This window comes from Accipiter gentilis, chromosome 12 (genome assembly GCF_929443795.1).
Source record: "Accipiter gentilis chromosome 12, bAccGen1.1, whole genome shotgun sequence".
Taxonomy (NCBI): domain Eukaryota; kingdom Metazoa; phylum Chordata; class Aves; order Accipitriformes; family Accipitridae; genus Astur; species Astur gentilis.
The window spans coordinates 8,917,411-8,941,090 of NC_064891.1; the positions used below are offsets into that span (position 1 = coordinate 8,917,411).

General features: G+C 46.0%; 1 protein-coding gene across 3 annotated transcripts in view; it reads left to right on the forward strand.

Annotated features, from left to right (window-relative positions):
- Window positions 1–23,680, forward strand: part of FRAS1 (Fraser extracellular matrix complex subunit 1) — a 175,755-nt gene that overhangs the window by 133,643 nt on the left and 18,432 nt on the right. For 2 of the 3 annotated variants that reach the window (XM_049814968.1, XM_049814967.1), the window contains 23 exons: window positions 3,177–3,291; window positions 3,800–3,937; window positions 4,776–4,808; window positions 5,533–5,664; window positions 6,383–6,508; window positions 7,311–7,558; window positions 9,029–9,177; window positions 9,624–9,786; window positions 10,543–10,678; window positions 11,736–11,932; window positions 12,338–12,491; window positions 13,065–13,328; window positions 13,444–13,632; window positions 14,047–14,166; window positions 14,608–14,787; window positions 16,861–16,985; window positions 17,673–17,813; window positions 18,762–18,989; window positions 19,274–19,387; window positions 20,643–20,793; window positions 21,849–22,008; window positions 22,497–22,659; window positions 23,129–23,375. In XM_049814968.1, coding sequence (XP_049670925.1) covers window positions 3,177–3,291; window positions 3,800–3,937; window positions 4,776–4,808; window positions 5,533–5,664; window positions 6,383–6,508; window positions 7,311–7,558; window positions 9,029–9,177; window positions 9,624–9,786; window positions 10,543–10,678; window positions 11,736–11,932; window positions 12,338–12,491; window positions 13,065–13,328; window positions 13,444–13,632; window positions 14,047–14,166; window positions 14,608–14,787; window positions 16,861–16,985; window positions 17,673–17,813; window positions 18,762–18,989; window positions 19,274–19,387; window positions 20,643–20,793; window positions 21,849–22,008; window positions 22,497–22,659; window positions 23,129–23,375 — 3,673 coding nt within the window. The remainder of the gene's footprint in view (window positions 1–3,176; window positions 3,292–3,799; window positions 3,938–4,775; window positions 4,809–5,532; window positions 5,665–6,382; window positions 6,509–7,310; window positions 7,559–9,028; window positions 9,178–9,623; window positions 9,787–10,542; window positions 10,679–11,735; window positions 11,933–12,337; window positions 12,492–13,064; window positions 13,329–13,443; window positions 13,633–14,046; window positions 14,167–14,607; window positions 14,788–16,860; window positions 16,986–17,672; window positions 17,814–18,761; window positions 18,990–19,273; window positions 19,388–20,642; window positions 20,794–21,848; window positions 22,009–22,496; window positions 22,660–23,128; window positions 23,376–23,680) is intronic. The other variant, XM_049814969.1, reaches the window with a different exon arrangement.

The window sequence follows — 23,680 nt, forward strand, 5'->3', positions numbered from 1 at the left end:
ACCAAAGTGCTGGACCCGGCACTTGGCCTTGTTGAACTTCATACAGTTGGCCTCAGCCCATCAATCCAGCCTGTCCAGATCTCTCTGTAGAGCCTTCCTACCCTCCAGCAGATCAACCCTGCTTCCCAACTTGGTGTCGTCTGTGAACTTGCTGAGGGTGCACTCGATCCCCTCATCCAGATCATTGATAAAGATATTAAACAGAACTGGCCCCAATACTGAGCCCTGGGGAACACTTGTGACCTGCCACCAACTAGGCTTAACTCCATTCACCACAACCGTTTGGGCTCATCCAGCTAGCCAGTTTTTCACCCAGCGAAGAGTACACTTGTCTGAGTCATGAGTCGCCATCTTCTCAAGGAGTATGCCATGAAAGACAGTGCCTCATAGCTTTGTTGTCGTCTATGGGGCTTTCAAAGGGGGACCAGGATCATCATCCACTGAGCAGAAGTCCTGAGCTGAGTGAGACAGGGTAGGCTGTGATGAGAAAGTAGAGATGAGGACTTGCAAGGACCGTGAACGGAGCTGAGGCCAACCCTTCAGGCGGGAGCTGCCTGCAGGGAGAGGGAGAGCTGGGTTTACAAACTTGGAACGTAGCATGCAGTCATCTTTGGCGTTACTCATTCCTGATGATTTATTTGGAGCACATGAGGTGCCAGCAGCATGCTCAGCATTATCGAACAGAAATCCTGTGTCCTTGTGCGCTCTCTGACAGACAAAAGCACACTGAGAGGCCCATGCAGTGCAGGAGAGCAGATGTGGCAGACCTCCCAGCAGCAACGGGTCCCCGGGAGGAGCCTCCTATGGGGAGGCGAAGGACTTCTAAGCCAACACAGCCTGCTATGCATCAGACCAGGAAAGGCCATAGGAAGCACTGGGAGAGGTATTAGTGAAAAGTCCATGACACAACAGCCCTGTCAGGGTTTAAAATAGTAGTGACCTTTCACGGGCAATAATAAAACATGCTCAGACTGCGACTTGGAGCAATAGCCAGCGATGTATCTTTCTGCTCTTGACTTTTTGTTGTTGTCATTATTGACAAAATTGATGGGAGAGATGTCTGGCTGTCCCATGCAGTGCTGGATTTTATAGCTAATTACACACCACAAAATTCAATAGTGCCATAAAATACGTTTTACTGAGGGGCGCCTCGCAACCTGCACGTCCTACCTCTGGGAGAGACAAATAGGCCTTGGAGGCAACTATGAGGCAACCATAACCTTAAATCTTTTCATCATAAAATTGCACTTCCTTGCATCAACGAGATTGAGTTCTGTTCATCCGTCTTCAAACTCCTTCAGAATTAGACTGGCTTTTTGGCTGAAGAGCAAGCACAAAATGTTAAGTCTTCCTATACCTCTAGTCTTGTCTTTGAGCATCCTGCTGAGAAAGGTCAGAGAAAGTTTGGTGTCTCTTTGGCATTATTACAGGATGTAACATCTATACTGTTTTTTCTTCAACCAAGTTACCCTTTTCCCCTATATTGGTAAAAGAAGCCTGAGCTTCACTTTAGCTGAATGCAAACTGAAATTGGGTTTGTGAAGGAGAGAGAATTTTGTAAGTATTTAGAGGTGCTCCTCCCTTCCCTTCCCTTCCCTTCCCTTCCCTTCCCTTCCCTTCCCTTCCCTTCCCTTCCCTTCCCTTCCCTTCCCTTCCCTTCCCTTCCCAGCTGTATGAAAGGGACACCACTGTTAATTTTAAGCCTGCCCTTTTTTATACAGAGCTGTATATAGCAGTGCTGATAACACAAATAAACTTGGTGGCTTTTGCTTCTAGTTAGATATGGGACATTTTCACATCTAAGAAGGACTGACAAGGTTTTATTTACAGCTTCACAACAGTCATTCATAGGCTGTGGTTTCTCCTTTGATGTGTTTGGGTGAAAAACACTGGAGAGAGGTGAACTGGGGGTTCAGTGGCATTTGTGGTGTACTGAGCTGTAGTTAGGAAACCTCACCTTGCCAGTGTCCAAGCCAACATTCAGTCTGTGACCCAAGACCAGCAGAATGGGACACAGGTTTGACAGGGTGGTCTTACAGACATGTAACCAGCACGATTCAGTGGGCTGCACTTGATGTGGCGAGTGGAAACCTGTAGTTTGCTCCTGAACCTGATCATTTCATGTTCCAAAGCAGATAAATTAGTTGCCTGTATCCTTAATTTAGCTTGTTCTCTCCATATTTTGTTCATGGTTATGAAATGAGCTAAAAGCTTTTCATATCGAGCTGAACTATTTAATTCAGTGACTTCTTGTATCTGTTAATTCTGCAAGATTAAGGTTCATGAACACATGCACGTTAACGGCCTTTGTGCAGTTAAGTCTGTTCATGCAGCACCGTAATTTCTGTAACACACTGCCTGCTTTTGGGTAATGATAATATTGTAATGGAAGGATCTGAACATTTTTAGACAGATTTAAAACAAAAGAGAAAGCTTTGGTTCCTCTGTGTTCTAATGGAAATGGCTAAGGCATTTTCAGGATTTCTTTTAAAAGCAAATCCAGTCCAGCCACATCAGACTATACTAGAAAACTACATAGGCAATGACTTATATCTTCATCTAGGGAGTTTTTGATCAAATCAGATTTTCCTTTATCTTTTCCTAGTTGCTGTAGGTCAAAAAAGAAACTCCTCCACCTGTGAGCATTGAGGTTGTGCATCTGCAGGGGACAGAGTGCACTAAAAACACTGCCATCTTCCTGGACAGCCTGAAAATTGGGATAAGCTCATAGTTTTATAGAGGAAGAGGAGTTTGTCTCTTTTTCATAGGTTTATAAGCCCATTTGGATGCTCCAGAAAGGACTTAACAGAGGTGGACCTGTATAGAGCACTCTTCTGTTGAGCAGGATAGTACCCAGCTTCTGTGTTACACATCTGGTAATGATGAGCTGAAAGAGAGTTTAGGTGGCCTATAAGACTTTAGCAAATTTTACTTATTATCAACCTTTACTGTCCTCTGCAATTGCCTCCCAAATAGTCCCTATTTCGTACAAGTTTGTGATACTTGGTAAAGGTTCAGCCCGTCCATCCTTTGTCAGTTTTAGGTCTAGGAAGCATTTAAATTCAAAGACTCTCTTATATTTAACTATAGCAAAGTGAATTCTCTTTCAGTGTATTTTTGGGTGAATCTTCCCATGTCTCTGGCCTTGATGCTCATGGTCTGATGTGTTTATTGAGGTGCTGGAGGACCGTGTGACAGTGATTGAGCCCCATCACCTCTCCTTTGTAGACCCGGAGATTCCCAGTGAGAAAATCCTGTTCAACGTGACTGTCCCTCTCCTTCCTGGCCAAGGCAAGTGTACCTATTCAGAACATGGCAGCTTGCTGCTGAATTAATTGCCACACTTCCTAAGCACATCTAATTTTTCCCTCACAGTATCATTCTGTGGAGGCATCTGTCAATCTGTTTGGCCTCCTTTGTTAGCTTTCAAACACCCCGTTTGGCCTCCTTCATTAGCTTTCAAACACCCTGTTTCTCAGCCTGATTTCTTTGGCTTGTTTAGGAGTAAGCCAGAGAGCTCAGACATTTTTCTTACTATTGTCTGAAAGCACGGCTTTCTGCTTTCCACCTCTCTAATGAGACGTATTTGAAGAAATGACTAAGTGAGGAATCTTTGCTTAATTTCTCATGTCCCAAGAACCCATCCTCGATGCAGTCTCAGCCATCTGACTCATTCAGGAACCACTGAAGATGTAAAAAGAAGTACCTGGGGACAGAAAAAGAAGCTGTAGCCTTTCATATCTTGTTTTAAAAATAAAATGGATTCCTCCCATTAATACTGAGCTCTCTGCCTCCGTAGGTATCATGGAGCATAGAGACAGGCCTCTCTCCCCAGTCAGGTATTTCACCCAAGCAGATATAAACCATGGCAAGATTGCTTATCGTCCGCCGACTGCAGCTCCTCACTTGAGAGAGATCATTGCGTTCTCCTTTGCAGGTAAGGAAGTAAATGTTCTTTGTACACTGTGTCAGACTGGTAGAGGTAGGTGGACTGCTAGTCTTCCTCCAGTCCTGGAGTGACTTCATGGTTACATCCATGCTTGCGAGGGCATGAGGCTTGAACGATACAAAGGTAGTAGGAATCTGCCTTGGAGGAGTGTATCAAGAGCTCACCCGTTTCCTGTGACTTCAACAAGGTTTTCCGCTGTGGTTTGGTATAGCAACATTCAGTGAATTTGGGTGATATGGCAGTGTTCATTGCAGCACTTGGCATTGCCAACACTAGTACTGGATGGTGTGCTGGGCAAATTGCTGCTCTGCTGTGTGGTTAGGAACTGTTGCCCCTCCCATGCTTGAGACCTTTGATGCACTGGGCGTTTAGTCCTTGAGATTGAGACTAGAATTAATAAGTATGAACTGAATCAATTTAGCCAGGATATTAGAAGATTTCTACCATCAGAGGAATAACAATCTGGAGCAGGAGGCAGAGGGGCAAAACCGGGACAAACTTCAAGCATTTTTGACTGTTTGATGCACAGGATTCTGTGATGAAGTGACAGTACATGGTAGATGCAGTTCTGTGCATCACTGTACCCTCCACTGACATCAAGAGTTGTACCCTCCACTGACAAGTTTCACAGTTTGGAGGAGGGGGTAGCATGTTAACTCTCATTGCCTGAAGTGAAGGCAGGGAAAGAGTGCTTTCCTTCGTGAGGAAAGACTCCAGTCTGGTTGAATGTCAGCACTTGCTTTCTCCAAAAATTGTTCAAATCCACATCAGTATGTGCTTTCCTGTCCTGACCACCATTACTCTGTGCTTGTGTTTGTGCCATCAGGTCTCCCAGAGTCAGTGAACTTCCGATTCACAGGTATGTGAACCATTTGCTCTTTCCTGGCCAAAGCAGTTTTTATCCTTGTGCCCTTCACGTTGCCCATTATTCCTTGGCCTTTCTTCTGCTGCAAGCACACCTATGGGCACTCAATAGGAATTTCTGGAAATGCATGTGCCTGGGGAATATTAATTCATCTATATCTCAACAGTGTTTTATAGAAGCTAAGCTGCAGCTTGGTAGAGACATCCTTTTCCACTAGTTGCCTGGAATCTGACCTAAAAGCCTGATTCACTCCTGTTTTCTCCCAATGTGAACAAAGACGTCAGAGTTTTATGCTGTTTCTTTTTTTAACATAGCATGGAAACATTTTCGCAATTAAATTGCTACTGATAAGCTGCTTGCTTGTTTTCCCTTACCATGTGCTTTCTAGCACAGGTATGAAAGTGATCCACCAGCAAGAAGTCCATGTTCTGACTTATGAGTGCACCTGATAGATATATGGAAGATAGTATGTACACATGCACACACACAGACTTTTAGAAGTTATGTTTGTCTTGCTAGGAGCTGAGTTAGGGGAAAAGATAAATACTCTTGGCAGGTGTGAATCGTGTGTGTATGTCTGTAGACAAAGGTGTAGATTGACAAGGTGGGAGAGAAGTCAGCAATGTGGGGTGGTGATTTTGTACAGAAAGGTGAATTTCCCAGGTGAGTCCCTGAAAATACGTCCCTACACTCAGGTGTGATTTTTGTCTGTGTCTAGTGACTGACGGAGAACACACAACCCCGGAGATGGTGTTTGTCATTCATTTGCTTTCTGCAGAGCAGCAGCCTCCAGTCTTCCAGATCACAGCTCCGTTCCTGGAGGTCAGCCAGGGGGGCAAAGCCACCATTGGTGAGTAGGGTGGAAGGGATGGGGTGCAGAGCTCAGCCTGAGGCACTGCGTTTACTGCCAGGAGGCCACACGGGTGGAGCAGGGGAGAGTTTTGGTCTCTCTCACCTCTGTCCATTTAGCTAAGGAGCTGTGGTTGTGCAGGTGCAGAAGCAACCACTGAGAAAACCATGCAGAGGTGCCTTAGAAAGGTGCCTGGGGATATGGCAGTACTTCTCCAGCGTATGGCAGGTCCATTCGTTGGCTGAGGCAGGTGAGAGCAGGATCAGGGACCTGCTGCTCCTCTACTTTTTCCCTCTTAGGCTGTGCTGCAATTGCTGAACTATTGGTTACTGGTGTGATCTGGTACGCTGGGTTGTTTAGGATAAGCCACTTTCCACTTGTGTTAGGAGGTTCTCTGGGGTTTTTGTAGATATCCCCCTGCTATATGAACATGTGCACATCTCATAAGCTGAGGGTTTGCTTAGCTGTCATTTGTGAGCCATACTGGCAGTAAGTTGTCTGATACAACCTCTGATCTGAGCATCATCAGGGGACAAACTGTTTCCATGAAACCAGCAAGCTCTTGAGCTACAACAGCTCCAGAATTATTTTATTTTTTACATGCTGACTGAAATACAGTTTTTTGACTCCATTCACAAGAGCACATCACAAAACCTAAGGGATAATCCCAGTGTAGCGTCTGAGGATGCTGAAACTGTGCTCTCTTCCCCTGGCACAGGGATCCAGTTAGCCGTGAGTGACACGGATACAGCTCCTGAGGGTCTTTTCTTTGAGCTGGTGAAACCTCCCCATCATGGCATTGTGCTCAAGTACAGCGCAGGCGTGCAGGAGCGCATGAGAGCAGGTAAGTTGAGCAGAAGTCTTCCTCGGCGCAGGAAAGGGGTCAGTGTGTGCCTGTCCACACGGCTGGTTTAGTTGACCAGGAGGAGGCAGATGCCTCTGTCACACACAAGTGTGTGAATTTTCTGTCTGGAAGTGTGTGACTGCAGGAGAGAGTGCATGAAAGACATTCTCCCATTTGTTGTTTACTTCCTGGCTGAGTCAGCGCATTTGTTGTACCGATTATGTGTGGGCTAGTTGACAGTCACTCTATTGTGATAACTGTAACCAGCTGCTAATCAAAACGGATGTTTTGGTTTACATCGTAAGTTGTATCTGAAGTAATTTAGTAAAGTACCGTAGCGAACGTTTCTACTGAAGTCCTGTTGTGATCCAGCACTTGAAAGCCCCTGTGGAGTTTTACCATTGATTTTGGTGGTAGCAGTTTCCAGTGTGTGATCAGATGAACAAATATTATCTGTAGGACAGAAGGAGAAGCAGAAGGTGTGGAGAAGGAAGCCTTATCTAGCTATGACAGGCATGAGGTTAGAAAGCAGCTGGGAAGAAAGGAGGATCTGTGCACTCCTTGGGAATCAAGAAGAGTTGCTGTGTCTGTGAAACTGTGAAGGTTACAGCTTTTCCTCTGCCCTGCATATATACTAGCTCCTTAATAAATGTCTTCATAACTCACATCCCTGTAAGGATGGTATTAAATGCCAGTTTAGTACATGATTAAGTCTTTAGCTAAATTGGGGCCTTAGGTCATCTGAATTGGATTGGTGCTCTGAACAGAGTCTTTCTGACTTGTGCATTTTCTTTTTGGGAAGGTGACACCTTCACCTATGAGGACGTCACTCGAAATGCTCTGCAGTATGTGCATGACGGTTCAGCAACAGCAGACGACAGCATGGAAATCTCTGTCACTGACGGTGTCACTACAGTGACCACAGTGCTGAGGGTGGAAGTGTCTCTGCTGAATAACAACGGTCCGCAGCTGGCCCCGGGCTGCTTGTTGGCAATCACCGTGGCTAGTAAAAGCTCTGTGACTCTCTCTCGATTACACCTCGCTTATATCGTAAGCTTTCATCTATTTCTAAACCCAGTGAATGCTGCCAGCTTCCCTTTCCTTATCCCCCCACGGACCCTTGGCCGCACATACCTCTCTGCCGTCAGTGTGGATTCTTGGTAGAGAGCTCAAGTTTTGACTGTGTCCTGACTACTGCTGCCAAAAAGGGGATAATAGACTCTTTCATCAAACAAGGTTTTGAGGCTATCCATGTTTGACTGTAACAGAGGTGAACTGCCATGCTAAACATGAGAACTGAGTTAATCCCAGATTTTTGTATCAAACAGACTTGCTACTAAAGCACGTGGACTTGCTAAGAGATAATCCCCTGAAAATTTCAGCCCTCCTACTCCCTTCAAAAATTGCCAGGTTCTTTTTCTGGACATATTTGAAGGGGGGAGGTTTAAGCAACCCAAGATGCTGCACTCCTTGGTAGCTTGGACTTGGTCCCAGGGGCTGTGTGTTGTACAAGAGTTGGTGAAATTCAGAAGAAAAGTGTTTTAGTCCTAGCAGCAAATGCACTAGCGGTGGATTTCAGGTATGCAGATACGCTCCCCTTAAGGAGGAGAGATTGCACTGCACGTGTGAGGCTGGAGATACGTAAAGTAGTGGCTGTCAGAGAGATGATTAGAGAAGTGCAGGGGGTGAGGTAGGATAAGAAGGCAGATGAATGTTTTTTCCAAGGGATCAGTCTGGATATAAGTCTGGAGTCTGTCCTGTTCTATTCTTAAGGAGGAAGGCTGACAAGGATGCTGTTCAGGTTTAATCTGAGTAAGAGAACAGTTAGGGAAAAGAGGATTTCATTCCTGACCCATATGCTGAGGATATGATGATTTCTGCTTTGGGTCTTGTCTTTCAGGCAACCAGCAAAAACTTTTAGAAGAAAGATGACATCTAAGTTCTGATATCGTAGAGGTGGTTGTACTTAATGTAGTTAAAAAGAGCCAAAATCAGCTTTTAATTTAATGTTAATCTAGCTTTTGCAGCATTGCCCCACATTAACCTTTGTTTTACAAATAACTGAACTTAGCTCTGCATCTCTGTCTGAAGCTGCGGTGGGCAACAGTTAGTCCTTGTGCCAGCCAGCTGTTGGCTAAATTTTGGCTCCCTTTATCTGTGAGGAAAAAGTCAGGAAAAGTACATTACATAAATGGTTCAGTCCACTAGGAGTGCAAAGTAATTAAAAAATATCTGGTTTATGTCTAGGAGATTGTGTTGATGAGATACAAGGACACAAAGAAAACCTCTCTGAGCTGAGAGAAAATTAAAATACATTTTGTGGTAGATTCTGAAAATGTCAACCCACTTGACTCTCTTCTTGTAAACAGAGCTTCATTTAATATTCATCAGCTGTGGGTCTGACCCAGCTAGGTTGATGTATTTCCCTATAAAACATTTTATTCCTCCTTCCATTTTTAGTGGATGGAAACAAAAGCTAATCTTGTCTTGTTTTGATTTGGTTTGTTTCTTCATGTTTAGGACAACAATTCTCCTGACTCGGAGATAAGAATCCAGTTAATATCTCTGCCCGCATATGGCACCCTCTTACGGATGTCAGGCTCTCATGATGAAGAGCTTTCCAAGGTTTATAATTTCACCATGGAAGACATCAACAGCCAGAGGATCAGGTATCAAAGAGCTACTCTCCTTCAAGCCATGCCAGTTAAAAGCTCGGTGGGCTTTCCGCAGGGATCTCTAGGCTATATTATGTTAGTACAATGTGTCAAAGATTTTTTTTCTTTTCTTGTCTCTCGTATCTAATGAGATTATGAATGAGAGCATTTCCTGTGTGCGGAATTAGGTATTTATGCATGTCTGAAATATCAGTAGTTGGTGTAGCTTCAAATTTCAGCTGTTTCTTCTGTGTCCGCAATGTCATGGTGATACTTTAGGTAGGCAACACCTAGAACAGTGATTTAAAAGAACTCGGGGAATGAATGTGAAGGAGAGTTGGGAACTGAAATACCACCTCTTTTTCACAAGGTGTGCATTCACCTCTAAATGCAGGAATGATATGTATTTGCCTAACTGTCAGTGAGACTCCCTGACCCAGACTGTGTTCTCACTTTCACAGCTACTCCACCACGTTTGAGACCAGCAATCAGCCAGTTATGGACATCTTCCACTTCACTGTTTTTGACGCTGATAACAACCGGCTTGACAGACAGATGTTCACCATCACTATCACATCTGCCCAGACAATGCCATCGCTCATTGCTTTTGCTGACCATATCACTGTAAGTGGCTACCCAGGATACTAGGAACAGTGACAAGAATGTCTTAGATGTGAGGAATTGAACGGTTTTCCTGGACTGAGGGGAAATCGCTGAAGAAACATGGTGTTGCACATGCAATCCTGTGAGTACAAAGGGTTAACAAATTACTTGGAGGCCAGAGGAGGCTGACAGTACGACTGCATCCCTGAACCTCATCTGCTTACATCTGTTCTAGTCAGGAGCTGGGTTGTCCCTAGGGTGTCCCATTGATATCAGTGGAACAAGTCTGACTTATCCTTGTTTAATATTGCGTCCTTTATTTCACCAGCTTGTGTGTAAAAGATGAGCAGAAGAGAAATCTGAAAGCATCTGGTGCTTTGGACTGATACACAGCATTTCAGACTCCTTATCAAAGCCTTTTGAAGTCATCTCCCTCCTTTCCAGCTTTGTATTCCCCCTCCCTTACCTTCAAAAGGCTCCACTCAACAAGAAATGCAGATCTCACCTTCCAAGAGGTCAGCATGACTCTGCCAGTTCTCTTCTTGCCCTGATAAAGCACTCACAGGCTCCTTCTGGAGGCCAGGCAGGCTTTGTTCTTTGCATCCCACCTCACCTCCCAGCTGATTTCATGCTTAACAGATCTAGGGGAGGATGGGACAGGACTTCAGAGACTGGGCAAGCCTCTTCCACAGAGGCAGACTTGTTCAGTAACAATTCATGTGTTGCGGTGTGTTGTGTCCATTGGCGGTAGTTCTGTCATATGCTTTTGCTTTCCAGGTGGATGAGGGGGGCAGGGTCCCACTGCTTGCTCATCACCACTTAGCTGCTGATTATGGTACTGCTGCCAAGGAAGACCTGAGGGTCATAGTTATCACTCTACCTATGTATGGCTACATTGAAAACACTAAGACAGGTAAACTGCTTGGTTATCTCTTCTTCCTCCTGGCTGATGAAAGGGAATGTAGGAATTGCCATGCTGGAGCACACTCTAATCTTTCTCACCACAGCTTCTCAGTGCAGTGCTGGTTGGCATCAGTTGATCACAAAGAGCTCGTAAGGTCAGCATTACGAGATAATCTGTCTTTGGGGAGCATGTCCTCCTAATTCTCATTTGAGACTGGTCTGTGTTGTGAGACTGGGGCATTAAGAGCCTTTTCAAGCCCATCTGTTATATTTTCATAATGCTTTATTTTGGCTGGCCTTGTTACATAGAACAGACTTTGCTAAATTCCTCTAAACGTCCCAGCGAGCTTTAAGGCTGAGAGAGCTGTGGCAGAGCATGGCTGGTAACGTTCTCTTATCTCATTGTATTGACAAGAAAAGATAGGATTTATACCATATTGTCCAGAGATGTTCATCCAGGAAACTTGTCTGCTTAAACCTGCGTGTGGCCCCAGGAGTGGCATATATCATTTTACTTAAATCATAACTTGCCTTTGTAAAATATCACCACGGGTTGGCCACTGTAGTACTTGTTACAACAGTGATTGCCTTTCTTCTGGAGAGCACAGGTTGCTAACTATTACACATCATTCCTCCTAATTGTGTCCTATGAAGGAACTCCAGTTTGTGCCATTTTGGTAATGGTGAGCCTCTCTCCTTGAACAGGCAACAGCTGGGTGATTTTCTTGGGTGTGAGACTCAGTTTTGCAAGGTGAAGCTTGATGTAGAGTTTGTGTTGAGGCCAGAGATGGCACATTAGCCCTTGTTTCATCTCTGAAGAAAGCCTAAGTAATTCCAGGATGTGGGATTGCTTGTACTATGCATAAGACTGAGGCTTCCCTAATCTCTACTCTAATGCAGCAGATGCTGCTTTCTACACATTTCTAGATGTGTGAAACCCATGTTGTAGGAATAAACATCCTTCTGCACCCTTCACAATGTGCCATTTTTCTCCTAATCCTGCTGCTTTTATTCTTAGTTTACCAGTGAATTGAACATCCTTTCACTAGCAGTATTCTGGTTTGCAGGTGAGAGTTATGGCCCACAGAGCAAGTCTGCTGCAACTGCAGATGCATCCTTTTCCCTTCAAGATGTTCTAGAGAATAGCATTTACTACTTCCAGAGTGTCCATGAAAACATCGAGCCAACAAGTGATGTTTTCAGCTTTTATGTGAGCGATGGCTTCAGCCAATCTGAGGTGCAGAGCATTAACATCACAATTCAGGTATGCCTGTGCTCTCTGGCTGCAAGAGCCCTCTCCTTTCACATAGACCCACAGCTTTTAAAGTGCAAACTTTGCTCACTCCTTTGTAATATGTGGGAAGGGGATTAAAGGGAGTTTCCTTCCTCCTATCTGTTTCCTTCCCCTAGTACAGCCACATAATTTGCCTGCGACACCAGAGAACAGTTGTGCATTGCAACCTCTTCCTCAGGGCTTATTTCTCTGGTGTCTCCTCCCTCTTAGAAGCGGCCATGATGCTGGCTAGATTTGGAGAGGCTAGTCTAGCCCATTAATGGATATCAGCACCAGTACTGTCATTTGGGAGCTTGTATTTTGTTCAGGTGGGCAGCAGTCTTTTCCCCTTGGCCAATTCCCTTTTTTAACTGTATGCCTTTGGGACCTGTGCAGTGGCAGAACGACGAGCCCCCAAAGATGGTGCTGGAGCCTGTCAGAGTGCATGAGGGCTCAGGTGTGGTCATTACCAAGGCCTTCCTCAACCTGCACGACTTGGACACCCAGAACAGTGAGCTTGTCATCATGGTTACCGAAAGTCCTGAACATGGTAAGTCCTGACAAGCTGGGGTGGGGAGAGAGAATGTCTTTGTGTGTCTCTGTGCCTTTGTATCTCTGTGTGTGTAACAGCCCCTGATGCGAGAGAGGAGCCTGGCATATTTGTATAAAGCACATTTAGTCTGTGTTTGGACCAGCAGCCACAGGGGGATTGTGCTTCAGACTAGACCTATTCTTTGAGAGCTGTCACTAGCTATTTGTGGTAGAGGGGAAAGGGGGGCTGCACGCATTTCCCTGGGAAGTTCCCTTTTGTGTTACCCCATTTCCTGTTGCGGGGTTCAGTTCCAAAAAGCTGAGCAACTAGCATCTATTTGCAGTGATAAAGCAAGGCAGGGTGTCATGTGAAGGCTAGTGCCATGTTAAACTAGTGAGGGCTGTGCACCCTTTTTCAGATCTCATGTACGTAGCCACATTCTTGCCAGTTTTGGCAGTAAGCAGATAACTTCCTTCAGTTTTTCCGGTAAGGTTATGTCCACCTCTGTGCATCCCAGTTAGAGCTGGCACGCAAAGAGTCCCCAGCAGGCTGTCTTCTCCCTGTAATTTTCATCCATCTGTCGTTTGTCAGGTCATCTCCGTAGGAGGCAGACTGCTGCAGAGCCCCCGGAGCATGGAAATGTTCTGTCCATGGGCTCGTCCTTCACTTACCAGGACATTTTGGATGAGCTGATCGTTTATACTCAGAGTGGTGCAGCAGCACAGACAGACGAGTTTGGCTTCTCCATCACGGATGGTCTCTACACGCAGACAGGGAGGCTGGAGTTCTTCGTGGAGCTGCCGAAGAAGCAGCCACCCATGTTAGCTGTCAACAGGGGCCTGCAGCTCCCAGTTGGTACGGGGAGAGGGAGGATAATGGTATTGCTTGGTATTGCTGTATGGTCCAGTCTAAACCAGTCACTTAGCTGGATTGGCTGAAGCTGTTTGTGGACTTTCTTTCTCTGGTCCAGGCTCTGCAGCATACCTCACAGATCAGCACTTGAAAGCAGCAGCTATTCATTCAGACAACACAACGATTAGATTTGTCATGAAGAGGGATCCCAGCGTGGGCTATCTGCAGTTGACCAAAATTGATAATCCAGTCCAGATCTCTGTCGAAGGACCTCTCAAAAGTTTCACCCAGGCTGATATAAATAAAGGTGAGAGTGCTTGATTTTAGATAATCTTGGCAAGTAATATGTGGCCGGTTAGGTAGTCCTGCCAGGAGCAGGAAGTTGGACTCGATTATCCTTATGGGTCCCTTCCAACTTGAGATATTCTGTGATTCCATGATCTTTATGAGAGAGGGAGGATCACTTGAGGCAGGGAAGGGAGAGGGAAAGAAGTACGATAAGATTGTTATGTTAGAACAGAAACACATATCGTTAAGCAAGTGTTAAAAAGTCTCTCTCGGCAGGAGAAAAAGAATAAAGAGAAAAAGTAATGAAACCCAAATCCAGGAGCTCTGTCAAGCTCCAAGTCCCTCAGCTTATACTGCCAGCCTGGTTCCAAACTAAGAATTAAATGATGCAGCCTGTAATAAACCACCTCTTTTCTCTTGTCCTTCTCTCTAGGGCAAGTGGTATACAGTCACAAGAAAGGGGATCCTGGCGGAAATTTCCCCTTCACCTTTGATGTGGTCGATGCAGATGGCAACAAACTGACGGACCAGGTTTTTTATATTAGTGTATTAGGTAAAAGATAGTGCTGAAGTTGTGTTTTCTTTGCTGCAGAGCTGAGACCTTCATAGATTCCCATCCCGCATGTACTGCAAGTTAAGACGTCATTCTTGAGATGCAGTTTTTATTCGCTGTTAATTCAAAGGCCTTTGAAGTTTGGGGCATGGGGAGATTTCGCAGATGTAAGGATTTGTTCTTTGGCTTCTGACAAACTCACTGAAGAAGGTAGAAAAATTCCCCTTAATATCTTTATACTGTCTAGACTGTCTTTAAGACATTATAGTGTTACCGTGCCCTCGATTAATGCCGAGGCCAAGTACCTGTTTTGGAATTAGCAGTCTGGGAGGTGTTTGTGTGTATGTTGTCTCTTGCTTGACCCCAAGTACCCGATTTGAAGAACACCAAGGAAAGGAGGGTGACTGTCTCCTAACTCAGCTTTGTATTTCACCCTTTCAGAGGACAGATTTCCCCCCTCCATCATCGCTAACAAAGGGCTAGTCTTGGATGAGAATTCGGCGAAGACAATCACAACCCTCCAGCTCTGTGCCACTGACCAGGACAGTGAGCCAACCCAGCTCCAGTATAAGCTCACCAAGCAGCCACAGCTGGGGCACCTGGAGCATGCAGCCTCCCCAGGTTAGCAAGACAGTATTTTACTCAGTTTGGTACTCCTAGCAGCAAAGCACTGGAGGGCTTTTGAGCTCTAAAGATTTGCTGCAGAAAAAATGTGCTTGGAGGCAGCAGCACAGAATTATGTTTCCCATTAGAAATCAAATGGTCATTAGCCCAGAGTGCTGGAGAATAGGGTGAGTGGAGACAAGGCAGCCCAATAATCACAGATGAGGATTTATTCAGCCTCTGTGTGAGTTTATGCCCCATGGTAACCTTGCCTGGTGGACTTTGCAGATCAGTTCAGCTTGCCGCTGTGTGCTTCTCCTCTTTCAAGACCTATTGCTGCATCTCCATGACAGGCAAATCTTCAGCCTTTTCTGTGACCACATATAGTACAACACCCCAAAGAATTAATCCCCTAATGTCCATGGTAATAGAGCCCACCTTGGTAAACAGACAGCCTGCTTTCTGTCGCCCTCTTGGCCAGTATGTCCCTTGATCCCTAAAAACCAGCCTCTTTTCCCACCTGTACTTTGGAGAGAGGAAGGGAACTAACCACTGAGTTAGTTTAAAAGGAAGCTACGTTGTGCTGTGATGGATATGCTGGATAATGAATTCTGGTAGTTCACAGAGAGGGAATTGGTCAATCCTGTGAAACTCAGAAAATAATTACCTTCAAATGTGATCTGAATTTTAGAGTTGCCTTCCATGCCCACTGACAGTATGAGTGTTCTACCCCTCTCTGATGAATTAGTCTAAATCTATGCTGTCATATAATATGCTCTTCTGATTTAGATTATACTCATCTAAGATTATATTTCTTCTTAGAATTAGATTTCTCATTAGCATGAGATTAAACTGGAAATATCTGCTGTGTGTTTTCAACATGCAGACAGTCCCTGAACAGCTCAGTTTTAGTGTGTGGTTCGCCTCATCTTCTCACAGTGTAAGATGTCCTCTGGCAAACACATTGAAAGGGTAGGAATAATGAATGAAAGTTATAATAAGAAAATGCCCTGCTGAGAGAAAATTAAAAACTTGCAATATTTTTGTCTAAATTGCAAACTAAACAGTGAATCTTGTGCTTTGGAGACCTGAAAGAGCTGGATTAAGGATTTTATTCCTCCTGTTATTTAAAATGTGATGATTCTGATTTCTATGCTTTTTCATGTCTGTGATGGACTTGGAAAGATAACAGAGTCACACACTGGGAAAGAGTTGTTCGCACAATTTAAATGACCTAAACCTAAGGAGAGAGTACTGGAGTGTTCAAAAGAGAACACAAACCTTTAAAGCTAATGAGCTCTGAGGAAACCTTGGCTAACCATCCAGTTTTGACTCATTTATTTATATCAGATCCTGGTATCTTTTGTAGTGTGGCCAATACTTGTCAGCCATTTAGTGTGCCAAACTGGTGAAAAACTTTTTGTGGGGGTTTTTGTTGTTGCAGTAAATCTGTCAAATGCAGCAGTGATACTTAAAGGTTCAAGTGCTTTTTAAAATGCTTTTCTGGTACCTTTCTGTGTCTGTGTCACACCTAATGGCCTATAAAGATGTCACTGTAAGTCAGTGTTGAAAATGGGACTTAATCTGTTCTAAATGCAGGGGTACAAGGAGGGGAAAAGAGACCAGAGACTTTGAAGGCATTTTTGAAAACTGCTGTGTGACCAGGAAAAAACCTTTTGCTCATAGTCAGTGATGCCCTGGTTAGATCAGTCCTGCACAGCAGTAAAAATCAAAGTGTTACATCTATCATTTTCCCACAGCTTCTTTCTTGTCCTCTTCCCTGAGAGGCCCATCCCCAAGAGGGTGTCCAGACAGTGTGAGGTGCCATCATAAAATTATAAGTCTGGGAAGAAGTCTGTACTTCTTTTTGCAGAAGGGGTGCGACTACATTAATTTAAAAGTTGTTGAGCAGAGTTTCTAGGAGGCTCCGTGCCAGCTAAATCCCTGGCTCACCTGAGGTTTATGGTACAGCCTGAATTGGAGCAGGACAAGCCAAGACTGAATGCTTATGACTAGATAAGTCCAGCTCCCTATATTTTTCCCTGCCTCGCTCTTTCTATTGCACATTTTCCCCTATTGTTCTTTTTCTAGGGACAAGAATTAGCTCCTTCAGCCAGGCAGATTTGGCCTCTCACAGCATCCAGTATGTCCACACCAGTGATGCTGAAAAGCATAAGGATGCGTTCACTTTTTCTGTGTCTGATGGAACAAATGAAGTAAGTCCCAGCACGTTTTTTTTGAGTCAGAGCAGGCTATTGATTCTATAGGATGGGATGGAAGTCAGTTTTTCTCTTGCATGCTTGCGAGAGAGAGACGTAGCAAAGGAAATGAAACAAGCCACACATGGGCTTGTCATTTGGCAATGGTGGGTGGTCTTACTTCCCCTCCTGTGAGAGATCTTAAGGACCACAGGGAAGGGAATGAGGCCTGTGAAGGTAAGGGGGAGCCACCTGCGGTAGAGCTTCATGAGACTGGTTTGCCAAGATTTCAGTGTCTGGTTTTCATCTCCTTACCAATTGCTCCTGGAGCTCAGCTTTGATCCAGTGCACTGACAAAATAGACAGAAGCACAGTTAGACCCTTGAGAAATGTCTCCTTCCCACTTTCTGAAAGAGAAGAATCATAGCTGCGAGTAGAGGGAGAGGGACAAAGAAGAAGGAGGGAGGGAAAAGTGGATGTCCATAAATATCACAGAAAGAGGGAGAATAAATTAGTGGGGAGGCATAGAAGAGGTCATGCTCATATGATCTGAGCTTAGAAGCTCATATTTACTCACTAGACAAGGCCAAAATGAAGTGACCCAAACTCTGGATCACAGTCGTCTCCTTAAAGTGTTACTGTTTCAATGGAGTTGCACTCTTGGTAGAATGAATTCATCAAGAGAGGCTTTTCCTCCTGTTCCAGGTGAGCCAGTCTTTTGACATCACCATAAAGCCTGTGGATGACTCCTTACCGGTAGTGCAAAGCCTAGGGATGACAGTTCAGGAAGGGGTGAGAAAAACCATCACAGAGTTTGAGCTTAAAGCAACAGATGCTGACACAGAGGTAAGGCAGGACTCCCCCTCGCCTCCACCCTCCCCTCTTGTGCTGTACATCTGGGCTATCAGAAAAATGGGCTTGTGTTCAAAGAGAGGAAGATTATAGCGAGTGTCATCTCTTGCTGTGATCATACCCTGTCTGATCACAATGTCAGACAAACAGCTTGTGGGAGGCCCAGTTTGTGTATAAATAGATGAATGAGTGTTTGAGCAAAGCAAATCCCTGGCTTGAGAAATGGCTTCATCTGGGATGTCTCTCAGACACATAAGCAACAAACCTGCATGGAAAACATTTAGAAGTTGTGATCAGAGCTAATCCTTGCCCTGTCCCACCTTCTCTCTGAACATTGTGGATTTGAACTGAGCTTATGCCTAGCCTTGGCACGGAGTTTATGCCTAGCACAGATGAAAATGACATTTCTGCTTCCTCCTCATGGGTCTGGCTGGAGACTAAGCAGTCTCATGTTGGCTCTCCCTCACTGCGCTGCAGTTTCCCAGCAGCAAGATTGCTCCTGGCTGCCTGCTATTGCCTGAGCCAAAGATCCTGCCCCAAAGGTTATCGCTGCTTGCACCCTGACAGAAGTGACAAGGGGCACGTTGCTTAGAATGGCTGCAGAATGGGGGACTGCTCTTGTGTTCAGGGAGTTATCACAAGGGTGGGAGCCTTCTCAGACCAGCCAAACCAGCAGCTGGCTGTGATGCGTCTAGCCTAGGTCTCCTTGATTGGGGTTGTTCTGCAGATAGCCAGCTTGGGAGAGGGATAAAGACAGGGCAGGGCTCAGGGTGAATCAATTCAGTGTGCGGTAATGCATTTCAGTCACTGGTTGGAAACACTGTGCTAGGAAAGCTGTCCCAGCATAGAGTCCTTCTCCAGGCATCTTGAGCTGGAAGGACATGCCTGTCCTCGTCCTGGGGTCATGTCATCAGCTTTGCCACTCCTGTCTTTCTGGTGCAGGCTGAGTCAATTACGTTCACAGTCGTGCAGCCCCCCCAGCATGGCCTGATCGAACACACCAGCAACGGGCAGCATTACCACCAAGCCACCACCTTCACAATGGATGACATCTACCAGAACCGCATCAGCTACAGTCATGATGGCAGCAACTCGCTGAAGGATCGCTTCACTTTCACTGTGTCTGATGGGACCAATCCCTTCTTTATTATGGAGGATGGGGGGAAGAAGGTAACGGGAGGAGAAGGGATGTCAAGGAGACCTTCTATAGCTAATAGAAAGCTACTTCCTCTCAGAGAAGGGGACACTTGGCTGCTGTTGCTCTAGTGAAGATAAAGGCTGAGTATTCTCAGTTACGTGATGCCATATGCTTCTTCCCTGGTGTACCAGCCTTTGTGTGTGCAAATTCGCCCCAGGACCTTGATCCCAACAGAGCTGAAGGGAGCAAAGCTGTTAATATGGTGCATGAGGCCCTCACTCCCAAAGTAACGGCCATCTCTCTGAACTTTTGTCAGGTTGTGACAGCAGCACCACAGCGCTTCAAAGTGGACGTTCTCTCTGTGGATGATGGGACACCCAGGGTTGTCACCAACCTGGGTTTGCAGTGGCTCGAGTACATGGATGGCAAGGTAACTGCCTGCCTGGGTTCAGCTTAGATTGTTTCTGAGGCTGTTCAGGAGAAGGAGCTTCACAGGAGAACCTCCTGATCCTTCAGCAGTTTTATTTTTGTGACAGAGAACAGGTGTTCCTCTGTGCCCATGAAGTGTCTTGGAAAAGGCAGAGGTATCCAGGGATGCCTGCATTGCAGCTCCATTAGCCAAACCAGGCAACGTGGCTCCAGGGCACTAAATTGCTTCCTGGACCATCTCCTTCCCATACATCAGCCGGACCATCAAGCCTGGCTCTTCTTGGCTCTCGCACAAGCTGTGCAGTGCGATACAGCTCCTGCCTGCTTTCCTGGGTGGACATATCCTTCCCCTTGTCCCTCCTCCCCAGGGTATATTTTCAGCTTTGCTGATGGTGGAGAAGTCTTGATTGTGTGCTGCAGCAGCCATGGTAGAGATATATGGCTTTCAGAGAAATCTGGTATAGGGATTTCTTGCTGTGACATGCCTTTGCTTTGCTGAAGTCCAAACAAAACCCCAGGAAACTCTCTCTCTCATGCTTGTTTTTGAGGACCCAGCATTAACTGCAAAGAAATACTTCGGTTCTTCCCAGGAAAAAGGGTTGGAAGGCAGTGTAGTGAGAAATTGTATTAAGAAGTGGCTACCTCAGCTCAAATTCCTGACTTCAGAAAAAGCACTCCTGCAGCCTCAGGCAGTTTAATTCTCTCTTTCTCTCCTGCTGTTATAGGTGTTCTCTTTTTAAAGAGAAAGCAAAATGTGGTGGAACTGTGGCACATCCGTGTGAAGTCATTTGAAAGAGGACTTACTGCAGGCTCACTAAAGCAGCATGAACTGTCCTGAGTCAATCCTTCAACTTGAGGCTGTTTGCCAATGTTTTTTGCAAAGCCAGTCCTCACCTGAGCATCAGCACAGTTCATGGAGCAGTGGTTTCTAGGTGAAACCAGAAGATTTGTCATAGCTTTTAGCCACAGCTAGATAGGGCTGGGCAGCTTGTTTTGCACTTGCTTTTCTTTGAGCCACAATGGTTTTTTATTAAACAAACCAGATGTGAGGCAGAATTTGAATTCTTCCTGTGCTGTCAAACACCTTGTGGGGCATCTGTCTGTTCAAGGCTGCTCTGTGCTTTTACATCCCCTAGATTTTCCCTCGTGGAGCACTGTTTGACAGAGGGATGGTTGGGCTTTTTAGATGAACAGTCAATCAGACTTGCACTGCTGGCTCTCCAGAGTTTTACTCCCTTGGTTTGGCTTTCATCCAGGCAACCAATCTAATCACTAAGAAGGAATTACTGACGACAGATCCTGACACAGATGACAAACAGCTGATCTATGAGATAACAACTGGTCCCAGAAATGGTTACGTGGAGAACAAGCTGAAACCAGGGACAACAGTGACCACCTTTACGCAGGGTATGGACTTGGGCTGTATACTGTTGCTTTTTTCCTTCAGCTGCTTCAGTTTGTCAAGATAGCTTTGGGGCGTGTGGGGGGAAGGTGGGAGGGGAGAAGACAAGGGGCAAATCTCAAAAGTGTGTCAAAAGTAAGAAATGAACTTTGCTCTCAATTGCAGAAATCCTAGAATTTCTTATCGATGTCAACATGTATGCTGTAGCACACGCAGGTTCTCCGGACTTCTTAGAGCTGGAGATTTGACTTGGGACAGTAAAAAGGAGTTGTAGGTATTGCATGTGGACCTCATCATCACAAGGTCTGGTGGATGTTTGGCTAGCAGTGCACAGTCAACAACGTGTGGAAAGGTCACTCTTGCAGGACTGAGGGGCCCTCCATTAGGAAGGGGAGTTGAGGGAGTACCTGCTTCCTACACGACTGCGCTCTTTCTGATTGCTGCTCCCTCCAGCCTCCCCCAGGCAGCATTTCCCTTTTTTAGCATTTCTGCTACTGCCGTTCGCAGAGCCTCACACCACACTGCATTAGGTCCTGTACAAATGCAGTCAGCAGTTCTGCCTGTCTCTTCTCATCAGGCCCTGCCAGCAATGCCTGGCCTCCCGTGTGCTCAGGGAAAGGAGGGGAAAAAAAGGAAGAGACCTACATTATTTTAGGGCTGAGGGTTGGGAAACATACTGCAGAAGGTCAGAGAGCTCGAACTGTCTCAGCAAGTGAGAAGGAGCCCTGTTAGGACATGCCAGCTTATAGAACAGAGCTGAAATATCTGCTGCCCAAACAAATCCCTATTTCTTGCATTTCATCAAAGCTACTTTAAATTTACCTTACTTTTAAGTATGAGCCACTATGGATAAAGACTAGGCAAGGGAATGTCTTGTCACAGGTTGTAGGCTGGCTTCTACCAAAGGTAACACCAAGGAAGTTAGAAAAGCTGCTACAGCATAAAGGCCGTGTGGAAAACCCGATCCCTGCAGCCGTGCGGATGCACGTCTCCACACTGCTCGTCTATAAAACTGCCATTGAATTTCTGGGTTGGCTCACTGGATGTCTCCTTCTGGCAGAGGATGTGAACCAGGGCCTCATTAGGTACGTGATGCATGAGGAGAAGGTTCAGGAGACCACGGACAGCTTTCAGTTCCTAGTGAAGGACAGCAAACCCAATGTGGTCAGTGGCAACATCTTCCACGTCCAGTGGTCTCTCATCAGCTTTACATACACCAGGTCAGTAGCATGGGGTTTACAGCACTCTGCTGACAGATGGGGTCTTACCTGGAGGGAGGCAGGTTGAGCTCTGTAATATATGGTTGGACCTACAGCACTGAAATTAAATTCTGCGGCAGTTACCATCATTTCTGCCTGGGTTTCCCTGGCACCACGTCAGGATTGAGGTCTCACTGCTGTGCAGTGTAGCACCACATGTGGCATTCCTGTTGAATTAACGCTGTTCATTTCTAGATGGGGACAGGGGGGGCAACAGCAGCCGGTGTGGAAGTGGGAACTTACATGCATGTCAGTGAGAAGTTCCTGCTGGGTTAAACCACAGAGCAGGGTTGCTGAATAGCTGCCACCTGCCCAAGACCCCGATTATTATTGTCCCTTGGATTTTTTGTGGAGGCAACAGTCAGCCTGAGTCTGTGGTGCTCAGTAGCAGCGTAAACACGTAGGGTTTGCTCCCCAGCCTGTTATTTGTATCTGCTTGATATTTCCAGCTACAAGGTCAAAGAGAGCGCAGGCTCTGTGAGCGTCACTGTGAGGCGGATTGGTAACCTCAACCAGTATGCGATTGTCTTGTGCCGCACAGAGCAGGGAACGGCCACGTCCAGCTCTGGTTCAGAGCCAGGAAAGCAGGACTACGTGGAGTACGCAGGGCAGGTAGGTTGGGGACACCAGGAAAGGAAAGGCCTGACCATGTGTGCCATCAGGCTTGGATGAAAGAACTGATAAACACTGATAAAAACACAACAGAGACTGTATTTGCTTTCTAAGAATTTGTGGTTTATTTGCTTCAGAAGAGGGTCTCTTTTTTCATCATTTTTTTATGTTGGCAGATACACTTTGCAGCAGTGTTCTGGCAGCCCACAAAGGTTACAGGCTTGCCTGAGTAGGAATGTCATTCCTCATCATGCAAAGGGCTAAAACCATGAATGAGACCAGAAGGGGTAGGGGTCTACGTACTGCATTTGCTGCTGCCTTTGATCTCCACTAGCCATTTATCCTTGGTTAAGGTCGATGTCTGATGCCGCCCGTGCACAGGGTTTGTGACTCAGGAAAGGGTAAGGCAGGAAGGACAGAAAGTTTCAGACCCCAGTCCAAAGAGAGCAGACCACTTGCTGCCTTCCAGGTGCAGTTTGAGGAGCGGGAGGACACCAAGGCCTGCACCATCATCATTAATGATGACAATGTCTTTGAGAGCACGGAGAGCTTCGCCGTCGAGCTCAGCATGCCAGCCTACGCTCTGCTGGGGAACGTCACCCGGGCCACGGTCACCATCACTGACACAGAGGACGAGCCCACGCTGCAGTTCGACAGGAAGACATACCATATCAGCGAGAGCGCTGGTTTTCTTTCTGCTCCTGTTGAAAGGAAAGGTGGGTCGAGCCGGGCAGAACGATTTTCTGTGCTGCCGCGGGGCTCTGCGGCACGGGAGGGAAAGCGGGTCTGCAGGCACTGCTGTGGGTGAGACATGCGGAGTCTGAACCCGCACGGCAGAGAGAGTGGATGGGGAGCCCTGGAGACTGTGGCCAATAGTAAACTGGGGACAGAGAGAAATGAAGCACCTGTAGACAGACTGTGAAGTAGTGTGGCTGCCTGGAGCTTGGATTTTAATTCTGTACTTTCTAGATAGTAAAAGCGGTTTAGTGCCTGTATCCTGCAGTCTTTTATCACATGACTA